A 13,623-nucleotide genomic window follows, 5' to 3' on the forward strand; every position below is an offset into this window, starting at 1 on the left:
CACCGCGAGAGGGCGCAAATGTAAATGATCTAAATGAAAGGCTTGAATAAGAGGACTTTTATGAACTTGTACGTAGCATACGCCTACCCATAAATTGCAATGTATTGGCCAGGGCGAAACTAGTCTCGTGATTTTTGTTAAATCAAGGATATGAATCGTAAGTAAAATGCTCATGAAACATTATACGAAATATGTAGTACAAATAGCAGTCTGGAACAAATTTTTAATATGTACAACCCGGAAGTGGGAATGCTTATTAGTAGTGCTTGTAGTGCTACTGCTAGTCACAAGGTCAAGATAAATCAGTCGTAGTCATTAAACCGAGTCTGGATGCCACGGCAGTTTCTGGAGGTGTGAATCATAACGATAACAAATAGGAACTAGGCTAGTAAATTTTTGAACAAAAAAGAAGGTTGCCAGTTAGCTCTCATCGCCTACACCCCAATCTGATTAAAATCCGATGTAGATGTCGGCTAATCCTTCATTGCTATTTTACCTTCGTTATTTTGCCTGAATTGACCTTCTTGGTACATGTTTACATTTTTAGCCTGATCGCCTCCTCTACATGTAGCAAGAAGTCAATTCAGGCAAAATAACGAAGGTAAAATAGCAATGAACGCGATTAGCGGACATCTACATCGGATTTTAATCATATTGATCTACACCCCTGTATCTTTCAAATTTTAATATTGTTCTCCCAGGAAAATGACAATATAGTGTCATGAAATATACATGAGAAAATGGCATTATCTAAACATAGACCCTTGTGGATCTAAACTTCTATTGTTTCCATACAAAATAAAGGTAGGTTGCAATCAGGGACACCATATATGCCTGCAGAGAATGTACAGTGTATTTACTAAGCACTGAAATAGTCAGACACTGTACTCCAATCATTGTGAACTCAATTTAATACTATATATATCATATGGTACTCTGGAAATAAAGCTATAAGTATATTATGTACTATAGTATAGCGTGATTTCCATAGTACTTAGTAGTCTATGGTAGCTGTAGTAATAGTACATTTGTAATTGAGTACACAACGATAGCTATAGTCCTGCTTGCAGACAGAAAAAGTTGGGTCTTGATTCTGGCATTGTACCAATCGCAGCATCTTGCAAAAAGCTGTGCACAGAACCAGAACCTGTCATGCCAGCACATTTGCTGGCATGCCAATATTTCAACATAGTCAACTAAAATTAACAGGTCCAGCTGTCAAATATTAGTGATTGATCAGCTGTCTACTTATTCGACATGTCTTTGTCAACAATAAACCCTGCCCATTTTACAAAAAATGGGTTGTCGGTGGCTGACCGGTTAGTTCATACACCTCTTACCTCTATAGTTTGGGTTCGAACCCGCCAAATATCGCCTGGGTTTGAATAAAATTTAACTAGGTCTGTATGTAAGAAGAGTGATGCTCCGTTTGACCCTGTCGAACAATGCAGGTTTTTCACTTGTACTCTGGTTTCCACCTGCTTCTTCAACACTAGGGTGCTGCTCTTGTGGCGACCATTCAACAAATTTATGACTTTATTTGGATAAACATAAAAGATTATTATTATTAAATCTTGAAATTGGGATTTTTCTGATATTATGACTCTCAGTCATCTGAGTGGGGACAATTGTCGTCAGACAGATTTCAAATGAATGAATTGTCAATTGATTAGAGATAACTGCCTCCTTGGCCTGTTAATTCTATGTGATATTAGCTCAGATATTAGGGAGTGCTAGGGTACATTCTGATTTTGTGCACAGCTTTTCACAGGACAGAGAGGACCGGACAAGATTAGAACCACAGTCACAACTTACTCTGGTTATAAGCAAACCAAGATTAGACACAAAGTAAAATTTATATTACAATACATTGATATAAGCTATCATTGGACATAATTACAAACAAAATGGGATAGTGTCCCTTCTCAACTTGCCAAACATGTTCTTCACACTACTTTTTGATTACAGGGTGATTATATCCATATAACCAAGGTCCCAGTATGCCCTCTAATGATAGCCAAATGTTGTTGTGAGTCAAAATGAGAAAAAGTGGCATTTCTTATTTCTTGTGAGTCACCACATAGTAAGAGAGATAGGGGAACACCAAATGTTGGTGCGTCACTAGAAATTGTGTGCATCAGTGGCATGTCATGAGGGCACACTGCAGGGCACTGCTATCACTCACTTGTGTTATCTACAACATGCACCAACAATAGTTTTTAGCGTGTGTCTATCTTAATTTGCCTATAGCTTGATTTCTATAGTTACTGTAGTATTTTCTTAGAATTCTTACTTCTTTTCAGATCAGATTCACAACAAAGATAACCAGCAATCTCTTGACAGTAGTGTGTTTCTGTTTTCCTTGGCACAAGAAACAGGATGTCGGCAAGTCACCATGATTGCTGAAGACCATGAGTTCAGTTCTGTTGATGACATCATCACAGAAGCCACAAAATATGGACATACTATTCTGTATATGAACTACAAAGGTCTGGTAGAAATACCAAAAAACCTTCTGAAGCCGCCAATATGCAACATTGTAGAAAGGTTATATCTGAAGAGGAATCTACTTCAAACCCTTGTGAGTTGTCGAAAAGTGGAAAACGTAAAGTTGATCCAAAAAAATATGGAAGAGTTTTATAACTGATTAAAAAGGGTACAAGCTGAGTTTGTACATTTTTGGGCGTTATATTTTATGCATATTTAAAAGATACCCACAGTATTCTACTTACTAAGGTGCACTAACCATTACTTGCAATTGACTGATTTCAAACCTGATATCAAGGTAAAGTTATGAACGATACAATGAAGTAATTTATTATGTACGGAAATGTCAAGGAAACCCCTACTGTGCAATCAGCTGTTCTAACAATGTTATGTCAGAAGAAAATTGCAAAGTCATGCATTGAAATTAATTAACATCATACAAGAATAGTTTACTCAAGGTTTTGTGCAAGTATTTTCACCTGAGTAAAAAACTCGGCTATTATTTCTCTCTTACAGCCTACTGACATCGGAAGATTATCAGGATTAGTTGAATTGTAAGTTATAGTATAGGCCATATCCCCTAAGACTAATACTTAACACTAGAGTGGCCATATGGATGACATATTGGTATTTATTTTGGATTTTTTACTCATAAAATAACTTTACTGTATTTTCCTACTTGAAACAACATTGTGAAACAACATATACCAAGTCTTGTTTGTAACTCAATAAATGGCAAAAAATATTTTAAAATGTGTAAAATGTTTATTATTGTACATACAATAACCGTGACACTTTTCAGACACTTTCTAGCTTTTTGCAATTTATTGAGTTTGGTTTCTACCGGGTAGTAAGTCTATGTAATTACATCCTAAAAAAGGGTGTCTGGGATTTCTAGTAAACAGTTGTTTATTTTTCAGTGGGGAAAATCAGCTGTTTGGGCATTGATGATAAAAATCATTAAAACTGAATGAATTGATGAATTATTGGTTCTGTATTTTAGAACTGGGTCATGTTTTTACCAAAGAAACAGAAAAATGTAATCTGTTCATCACTTGAGAGAATATGTTGTAATTAGATGAATTTTTCAAAATATATATATTTTTTTAAATCCTTCATTCTCTTGCAGGTATCTCCACTCAAATTCAATAGTTGATCTACCAAACGGTAAGAAAACTTTAGCAAATTATAAATACAGATTATTATTCCATAAGCAAGCCTTGTTGTACATGTTCGAACAGAAAATATGGAATTTAAACCCTGGTCTCTCTACATCATGACAACGTGTGTCATTGTCTTTGGTTCTGTGCTGTTTATTGTCATCCTATCTGACTATAGTTTCAGTTACCCATACTCTTACTCCTGGGGGCTCTACTACAAGACTACCCAGAAGAGAGTCTGGGGGAAACGTAATCCCAAGTCGGCCGCGCTGGAAGTCAAGCAGTACATTTCTTGCAAGTCATGAAAAATTGGTTTACGAGGCCCATACTTTGTAATCAAGATGTACCAATCACTTGAGACATGCAAACCTGTTGCGAAGGAACCTGGATCATTCAACATGCAATGTTGGACATGATGTATTCCCCAAAATGCTCTGCTTTGGGAAGAGAAATCCAATGTGGGCGAATTGGGATTACATTTCCCCAGACTCTCCTCTGGGTGGTCTCATAGTAGCGCCCTCAGTGGTGAGAGTCTGGGTAACTGAGACTAATCTGATTAAAATTAAATTTGATGAACAAAAGGCTTTGGTTTTCCTAGGAAACGACATGATTATCCAGATTCGATGAGTAGGCTGTATCACTCAACCATGTCTCACTCACAAGACAAGTGCAAATTTCGGGGGACTCCTGGAGTAATTTATTGAAAAGTCAGGGACAATTATTCACATGGAGCCTGCAGGTGCAGTCCACAGCAACATGATATAGTGTAACATAGCCCTGTCACGTTGTCCCAAACCTGAATGGATCTCTGTAGCATTATGTGCACAAAAATTAAAAATTAAAAAATAAACAATGCTGTATCTTTGATCTAATGATACAAAATACAAAGCACAAAACCAATCTTCATCAGATATTAATAAGATTACATCAACATTGATTAATTTTACGATATGGCCAAAAAAAAAATATCTGGTTCTGGTCAGGGTAAATTTTCTAAAGTGGTGCGACGACGCAAATTTTTTTTTTTCCGAATTTTTTTTTTTTTTTCAAATTAGTAAATACACACTTTTTTGACACTTTACATACTCTGTTCTATCATATTTATCTCTTGAAAAACTTCCTTTTTCTTCGAAGCAGTTTAGGCTTTGTATTTAAGCAGTCTTGGCATGTAGGGTAGATTTCAGCTGCTTGTTCTCCTGATATCAGGAATAAATAAGGAACGGGAAAGCAAAAATTATCGGAAAAAAAAGGATCGACGTGAGGGTATTCAGGGCATGCGCTCGCTGACCAGAACCAGATATATATATTTTTTTGGCCTATTCTGACCATATTTTGATTTATTTGCCTCTTTGTAGAAATATCCAATTTAGGAAAGTTGGAATCTTTGGATGTTTGCTGCAATAAGCTACAGAGCATTCCACCAACAATTGGAGATTTACATACTTTGAAGAAACTTCATCTTTCAAATAATGAGCTAACTAAACTTCCACCAGGTAGGTAAAATAACTATCAAACTGTTAGGATGTTTTTCTCTACTTAAAATATATTCATCATTTCATTCAATGACATCAGAAAGAAAAAAACACAATGTATTTTTTGCCCATGGATTCACCAAAGGTATGTTAACTTATTATAATCAGTGCAGCTGTTTAAATAGAAATTAATGTATACTTTATTGATCCCGTGAGGGGAAATTTTGAAACGATTGGGAAATTGTCAATTGTGAACAAGTCCACAGGTGTGGACAAAAGCTTCAGTTTTGCTTTTACAAATCATTATTGATTGTGTGTAGTGTTTCAAAAGTTCAGATGAGTTTGCATCAATATATTATGAAACTGATGTGATCAGAATGTCATTTTATCAGTAGTGGATAGTTAAAACTAGCTTTATACAGGTTGCAGAAAATCTTCTCCTTATCACGTCCACTATCAAATGGATATACAATGCTTAACAACCAACTAAAGTGTTTTCCCTTCTTATCACAATCATTTATAGCATCCATATCCAGTGTAAAATAATAATGGTTTAATTATAAGACTGACATGTGGCCCTTCCAACTGTACTCAATTTATAAACAGTGTTGTCAACTAACACACTACCCCCATCTACACGGCACTAAAAATCCTACCTGAGGTAGGATTCAGGATAGCTTGAAGCCCGTGTAGACGCAAACGCGCCCTGAAATTGTCCTGAAACTGTCCTGACTTAGGACACCCTTGAGAGGTTTCCTGAAACCCTCCTGACTTTGTCCTATGTACTGTCAGGACGGAAGGCGCGACATCTCCGCTGTAACCTTCCTACGTGTAGACACAAATCTATCTTGGGACTTGGGACTGCCTCAGGTAGGACGACCTATGTGTAGATGGGGCTAGTGTAGTGAGAGTGGCCCAAACTTTGTAACTTTGAGTGAGATGTCCATATCTTAGGACATCTATGTTTAGTATCTTGTGGTTTTATGACCAATTTGTACTTTACACTGATAACACTGTTTACATAATTGATTACATTTATTTAGAGACACCTCACTAGGCTGATAATTAAAGCAAATAGAACAGTATACATTTACACTTGATATGGATGCTATACTGAAATGATTATGACAAGCAGTGAAAATGCTTTATGCTTTAGTTGGGTATAAAGTGTTGTCTCTTGCACAGACATTTGATCACAGTACACAGTAGGATTCATAATGAAACTAAAAGTTCATAAAGACATCTCTTAAACTGTGCAGACTTGAATAGTGTGTTCAGTTGAATGTGTATATTTGTATATGTTGCATTTTGCTGTGTGCTATTATGGCTATGTGTAGCTGTACAAAGTGGCTTTATGATAATAAGGAGAGGTTGTTTCGCTAGTTTTAGATAGAATTACCAGACTTTGGGTGATTTTGGGACGTTTCAACATTTATGAATGACCATAAGGAGCAGTGTGCCCTCTAATGATAGCCAAATTTTGTAGTTGTGAGTCAAAATGAGAAAAACTTGCATTTCTTGTGAGTCACAACATAGTAAGTGATAGGGCAACATCAAATTTTGGTGCGTCACTCGAAATTGTGTGCGTCAGTGGCGCGTCAAATTGGCTGAGAGGGCACACTGATAAGAGGAGACTTCTCAATACCTTCAATGCCAGTTTTAATGATCAACAACTGATAAAACGATGTCCAGCCATTTCTATTCAATAGCTTTAAGCAATTCCACATGGATTCAGTATACTTCTATTTCCTGAGGGCAATGCCTGAGGGATTAGCAAACTGTGTTGGGGTAACGCACAGTCCCTTGAGGAAACATACATATGATGTCGCTGTGGCAACCAGTCAACATGTATATACTGTCCCATGTATTACCTTATAAGTTATATGTGATTATTCTCATGTATAAAATGTAGTCTGTCGCTCAAAAAAATATCAGTTTGAAGAAAATAAAATTCAACAGATTTAATACATTTTTGAATTTTGTAATAGTATTTTACGTCATGTCAAAGTAAAATAAGATAAAAGAATAAAGTATGTTTATACTTACACTGCGTTTTGAGCGGAGTGGCAGTCATGATGTCAACCACCACATTAAATGATTGTTATTTTTTCATATGCCTAGGTAGTAAAATTTTATATCAGCTGACGAGAATATTTGATTTGTTTCATTTCAGAAATTGGTAACTTGAAGGAATTGATTAACTTGGAAGCTGTTAATAATAGAATAACAAGTATCCCATCTGAAATATGTCATTGCCATTCACTGAAATCACTCACACTAGACAGAAATCAACTCAGAGAGTTACCAAGACAACTAGTCAACATGACGTATCTGGAGGAGATTTCAGCCGTTGGCAACAAATTGACACATGTGCCTTCAGGTGAGACTATCTTTGTATTCTTGATCTCAGGAGATACCATGAAAAGGAATACTTGCGTTTTAGAAAGGAGAAACATTGGAAATTAATTCCCATATTAAACATGTCAACATTTATATTTTTTTGTATCTGTGGACATACATTGAGTCAGGTGAACAGAGCTAGTTGTGTCTCGAGTTGTATTTTTAAAGACTGAAAAAATGATAATTTTATTTTTTTTGTGATTCAGACCTTGGTATGATGCCATCTTTGAAATCAGTGTATCTTGATAGTAACCCACTATTGTATTGTGTGCCATTTAGTCTCTGGAATAAAGGTATTGGTGCAAACAGGTGAGTTAGAAATACATGTATTCTACTTATGCATACTCACTAACTGATTACATTCAGTATGCCCCATATATCATATTTGTGTATAGGGCCATTGTTAGACTGTAAGATGCATCGTGTTGCTCTGCCCTCACTGGCCTGCTGTGTGAATGGGATTGACCCCGAGGGCGCCCTTCACTGTCTACCTAACAGACTATAGACATAATTGTGAGTTTCTGTGGTGAAAGGCCAAAAAAAAGCATGGTAGGGTTGAAACCAAGAAATGTTGATACTCAGTTGTTGTTTTTAGGTTTTGTGAACCCTAGTACTGAGGAGAGAAGTCTAGTAAAACTTATCAAAATTTTTATACCTGGTACCATATATTTGGTGTGGAATCCTGATAACAAAGAGGGGGTTTGGTAAGCCTTGTGTAAATTTCCATACCATGTACCATAATTTCAATGTGGAATTCTGATAACAGGTAAAAATCTGGTGAAACTTACCCAGCTTTAAATTACACACCATGAACAATACATCATTTTGGTTGGGACCACAACTCCCATTTTCATTGCCATTGCATCTTCAATGAAAAGAATTGCAAAGAAATACGAGTTACTTTTTATAAACCATTCAAAATTTTATGAAATGTATGTGTCATGATGACTATTCAAAACTTTAATAGTATTGCAGAGATTCTGGTATTTGGGGTTGTCAGTTACTAAGTGGTTTAAGCCACTTCCCTCTCTGTGTCAGGCTTTGAGCCCTACTCTGGGTTTGAAATTTGCCACACTGTAAGTAATAAGATTGTCATTCAGTTTGACTTTATTGAACAACACAGGTTTTCCCTGGGCACTCCAGTTTCCTCCTGTATTAACACTGAATCCATGAGGGGCAGCCCTCACAAGACTTCTATGAGAGAAGCACTGAATTACTTAAAGAACTATACAGTATAAATACTGATTATATATATTAATAATTGGTTGTTGTATCATGACCAAGGGTTCTTATTTAATACTTACAAGTAATTTCTCGCCTGTTCATGTCGACAGGCTTTGTCAAATTGTCCATTTACTTGCTTCACCACTAGCTGGCATAGTGGCTATGATATGATCATAGAGATGATGTAGTTGATATGCCATCTTGACCCTGTTCATGGTATTGCCCTTTTGACCCTGTTCATGGTATTGCCCACTTGTCCTCTGCTGTGGAGAGATTCTCTAATTTGCCTTGATAACCTGTCCCATTCTCGCCACCTAGTGGTAAAGCCAGAAAATGAACAGTTTGACAAAACCATGATACAAGAACTAATTATTTCAATAACTTACCGACCTTTAAAGTAATGTATTTAAAATCATTATGAATAGAAATTACCTGTGAAAAGTAAAAGTACATGAAACTGATCTAGACCTTGAAATAAATCTGAGATATTTTTGACACAGTTGCCACAGTGCTGATGTTCAACAGATAGCAGAAGATTCAAGGTTACTTATTGAAATGGATGGATACATCACACCAGTGCCACCTGAGATTAAACAGGTGTACACTCTACAAGATGCAAATCAAGCAGATGTACCCAGTCTTCTTGACTGTTGTCTGAAAGTTGTTTATAGATACAAAAATTTAAAAGATAGCCAAAAAGGTAAGGCAGAAAGCAAAATGACCTTTGACCCAGAAGTCACAGGTGATGAAAAAATACCAGAACCCAACAGATCTTAGAGTCACATGAAAGGGGAATTAATTTGAATATTTCATGAATAAATACCAAAAGAGTGGAATGGTCGACTGATGAACAGTGTGAAAGTATTTTTCACCTTCAATAATCAAGAGCTCATGACTACAATATCTTTTGCCATGAACACTTTTCTTTGATGGTTTTATACATTAGCACATCCCCAGCAGTTGCAAACAGTCATTATCCAGCAACCAATCATAGAGTTCCTTTCATACTATCTATGTTGACTGTTTTTCCAACATGGCTGCCTATGACATAAACATTAGCTTGAGAGTAACTGAAAGGTGCTGTGACAAAAAGACGTTGACCTAGCTTCAGAAACAAAGTGAGGCAAATGCCATTTAGGTAATTTTTGAGTGTCACAGAATCAGTAAGTGTATAGAGATTGTTATCTTTACATGTAAAACTAGTAAACACAACATGGCACCCAAGTGGACATTGTGTCGTTGATGGCAGCCAATCAGGTTAACCATTTGAGGGCATGCTATCATATACAACTGTCAAAGTTTCCATATTTTCACAAAGTTTCTTAGAATCTCTGTTTTTATGTGTATAAATCTGTCTAAATCTGTGTTTTGATTTTGTTGCAGGAAAGCTGTATATTGAGCAAACAGACTTACCTCGATACTTATCAGATCTTCTACACACACCTACAGCACACTGTCTGGCACCTAATGCCTGTGAGAAACCCATCTTTACGGTTGCATATGCAAGGATCTTCAAATTAGGCTGGGCTCAACCATGGCAGGATAAAGAACCTAATTCTATACCTTTCCTTGGTTTGTGTTGTTCAAAACAATGTCTTAAACTCTTTACTAGGTTCCCAGTCCCAGTTTGATTATCACAATGCATGATTTTATGTAAGTTAAACTGTGTGGTATTAGCTAATACCACACAGTATAAACTTGGCAATTTCCAACACAAACAGTTTTTAGAAAGCTGTGTTGAAAGTTTTCGTCCTTTCACTAAGGACTTCATCAGCAGACTGAAGTAAATACTATGCACTAAAACAAAGGTGTTTATTACTTAGTTTGAGAATACACATCACTTATTTGCTGATGAAGTCCTTGAGTAAAGGTCGAAAGCGTTAAACACAGTTGTAAGTTATGGTTAAGTATACTTCAGTAAGTAGAATACTGTAGCAATGGGCAAATAATGTATAAAGTCAGCTTGTAAACCCTGTAAACAGTGAATTGCAATGTATCAAATGATAGGTCTGCAGTTTGTTTCATTTACAGAAGATACAAACTTTCTTGAGTAAAAGTAGTATGTACTCACATGATACAGTCTAACCTGTATAACCACATCTATGTGAGTCGCCCATTCTTCACCATTCTTTATAAAAGACTAGAAGACTTATCTCTTTGAAAGGGGCATTTTGAACATTTCCACAATTGTTTTTCTACCTCAGCACCTTATAGTATTTGTAATTTTACAGTATTGGATAATTTTACTAATATTTTATTTGACATGAGAGGAGTGCATTATACAGTATTATAGGGTTTCAAGCCAGTATATCTAAGAAATACGACTTTGGTAATCCAGCCTTTGGTTTACTGAGATAGACGCGAACTAAATCTGTCGTTCTTCAATGTGGTGGATTACACAAGTGGGTGATAGCAGTTCCTCTGCTGCGTGATCCTAATCACCCTGTAATCAAGATAGCGTAAATGTTGGAAGTCCCAAAACAGCGCTGCAAGTTCATGTAATTCTCAATAAACTAGTTTTCAGAGATGCCTCCTTACTGAGACTATAATTAAACCCACATTCTTTCAGTATCTTATCACTGTTGTATCAACATGTTGCAACAACAGTTTTAGTTTGTGTCTATCACTTCCTTGTCTGTGGTCTATCTTAGAAAACCAAAGGCTCAACTACCTGGTTAATAATAAACCACCCGAAGTGGATGTACACTCTAAGGTTTGACCAGTTGATGGCCATGACATATATGTCACAGGATATGACATCACATTTACCACAATCACTGTCAAGACAAAGATTGTGGTAAATATGTTGTCACTTCCTGCAAGGTTTTCCCACAAACCCTTGCAGTAAATCCACAAAATGACAGAACATGTAAGATATTTCAAAGTTACGTAAGTTACCAAGGTGTCATTACATCACCTAAAATTATATGAAAGTTGATAGCAGTAATCAATACAAGTGTACCTGACTGGACATTTTTTACTTAAAATAGAGGTTAACATGATATCAAAATTAAGCCATTTTAGAATCCAATATGGCCGTAGAATCCAATATGGCCGTAGAATCCAATATGGCTGCCGAATACTTGTTTATAACTCAATTTGAAAATAAGAGGTTGCTAATTTCCTTGAAAACAAGATGGTGACCCCCAAATACCTGTTCTTATTTGGAAAAAAATCAAATTTTAGAGAGATTTTAGAACTTTGATATTCATCAAAATTAATACCTGAGGTTGAAGTGCATTCTAACTGTCATGGTTTACCAGTTATTCTGATAATGTTTATGTACTAGTGTTTTTTACAACTCTATTCTTGCGCACAAGAAATTATTCTACAACGATAGTTGTAGAAGTCTGATTTTTATTATGGAAAATGTTGAGAGAAAATTTTTTAGATTTTTTAATCTTATAGCATCAAATTGTAATATGAATATTGTTTAACAATTTCTTTTAACGTAAGGGACAATCACAAAAGGTCAGTAAGTGAATTTTGTTCATTTAGGGGAGGGGTCAATGTGATTGCTGAACTTCATTTTCACATTTGTAACCAAATTTCAAAAACTTTCAAGCCTTCAATGATAAAAGGTTCTGCATTTCCTACTGAGATGTTGGTAAGTTGATAAAAATTTACTTCTAATGTGTGAGATACAGAGTTGGGTTTCTTGTAGTATTTTCATGCGTTTACCATCATCTCTCGACAGTAAACAGGTTCATAAGGTTGGAACTTCATGTTGACCATCATTTTTGTACCTTGCATCGATCGAAGTGGTGCAACCGCTACAGTTTTCATAGTAAAACTGGGCCCGGGACAGTAATTCACCCCAAATCACCACATTGTGAGTTGTGACAACAGCAAGGCATGTTTATAATGTAAATAAAAATAAGATTTTGACAGCTTGAATGTTCTGCTGGTCACTTTTATGAATTTAAACTTACACCAGATATATTTCAAGATTGTGCATATATTTGTTAAAGTGTGTTTTTTGAAGGAGAAATATAATTTGGTGTATGATTGGCTATTGCTGAACCCTCTGTTGTCGATGCAATTGAAGCGATGTACAATAATCCCGGGATATTATCGGTGATGGCGCCCTCTAGTGACGACTTTCAGTAAGAACAGCAGAGGCTACTATGAGATGACATCGTTAACTTTATCAAAAAACGAACTCATTTGAAAATCTTCTTGCTTGTATCATTGAAAAACAACTACCTTTGAATGATTGAAGTGAACACTATTTTAAGCAGAGGAGTTCGTATGTAGGTGTTACGGTCATGTGCTAGTATTACTGTACTCGGAATGAATCGGACAGTCTGATGGCGCAGCGGATCGGAAGACAAAATGATGATAAACCCAAAAGTTTGTGATTAATGTAGACTCTCACTTTTTTTTGAGACTACAGACCCCTGGCTACAGACATAATGCAAATTTAATTTTTAATTTCTGAATATATCACTTAATTTTTGTTATCCATGACCACAAAACGTTAAATTCGGAGACGAGATATGTTATACCCATGTATTTTCTCTCATAAGCATAGCATAGATACGGGCTACCTTCTAAAATACCACGTCTTCCGTGTTATCTTTTTTATTCAAAGCTGCAATTTTTAACTAACTGTCTCCTGCATATCTATAGTTCGTGAATAAATACAAATAAATGAAAACAAAGGAAATTATCTTTAGAAAGAGAGGAATAACATAATTCGTAAGATTTTTAAATCTTATCTCGCAGAAGTTCAAAAACTGTTCTTTTAGCGCCTAAAATGTCCAGGGTCGACTTTTAAAGCTGCAGTATTAAATTGTGAATTTTCGATAAATTGTGACTTGTTCAAGAGGACAGCAGTTTGGGCGTGTACCAATTTTGGCTTACGAATGTGGGTGCCT

General features: G+C 35.9%; 1 protein-coding gene across 5 annotated transcripts; it reads left to right on the top strand.

The window, feature by feature from the left end:
- Positions 1 to 19: 19 nt before the first annotated feature.
- LOC144443309 (leucine-rich repeat-containing protein 28-like) lies at positions 20 to 12,640 on the top strand. Of its 5 annotated transcripts, none has more exons than XM_078132746.1 (9): positions 20 to 157; positions 2,304 to 2,581; positions 3,004 to 3,041; positions 3,617 to 3,654; positions 5,003 to 5,140; positions 7,293 to 7,499; positions 7,726 to 7,828; positions 9,244 to 9,443; positions 10,127 to 12,640. In XM_078132746.1, the coding sequence occupies exons 1-9, from the start codon at positions 151 to 153 to the stop codon at positions 10,372 to 10,374; spliced, it is 1,257 nt and encodes a 418-aa protein (XP_077988872.1). In that variant the 5' UTR covers positions 20 to 150; the 3' UTR covers positions 10,375 to 12,640. The 5 variants fall into 5 exon arrangements, with proteins under 5 accessions (XP_077988872.1, XP_077988877.1, XP_077988876.1 ...); XM_078132751.1 differs by having other exon boundaries at positions 26 to 157; positions 2,285 to 2,581; XM_078132750.1 differs by having other exon boundaries at positions 26 to 157; positions 2,309 to 2,581.
- The last annotated feature ends 983 nt before the right edge of the window (positions 12,641 to 13,623 follow it).

Source organism: Glandiceps talaboti, chromosome 12 (genome assembly GCF_964340395.1).
Source record: "Glandiceps talaboti chromosome 12, keGlaTala1.1, whole genome shotgun sequence".
Classification (NCBI taxonomy): Eukaryota; Metazoa; Hemichordata; class Enteropneusta; family Spengelidae; genus Glandiceps; species Glandiceps talaboti.

Excerpts from the sequence above, each read along its gene's own strand:
- LOC144443309 (XM_078132746.1), top strand. Across the intron at positions 5,141-7,292 it reads GCTAACTAAACTTCCACCAG|AAATTGGTAACTTGAAGGAA; the intron begins GTAGGTAAAATA and ends GTTTCATTTCAG. Across the intron at positions 9,444-10,126 it reads TTTAAAAGATAGCCAAAAAG|GAAAGCTGTATATTGAGCAA; the intron begins GTAAGGCAGAAA and ends ATTTTGTTGCAG.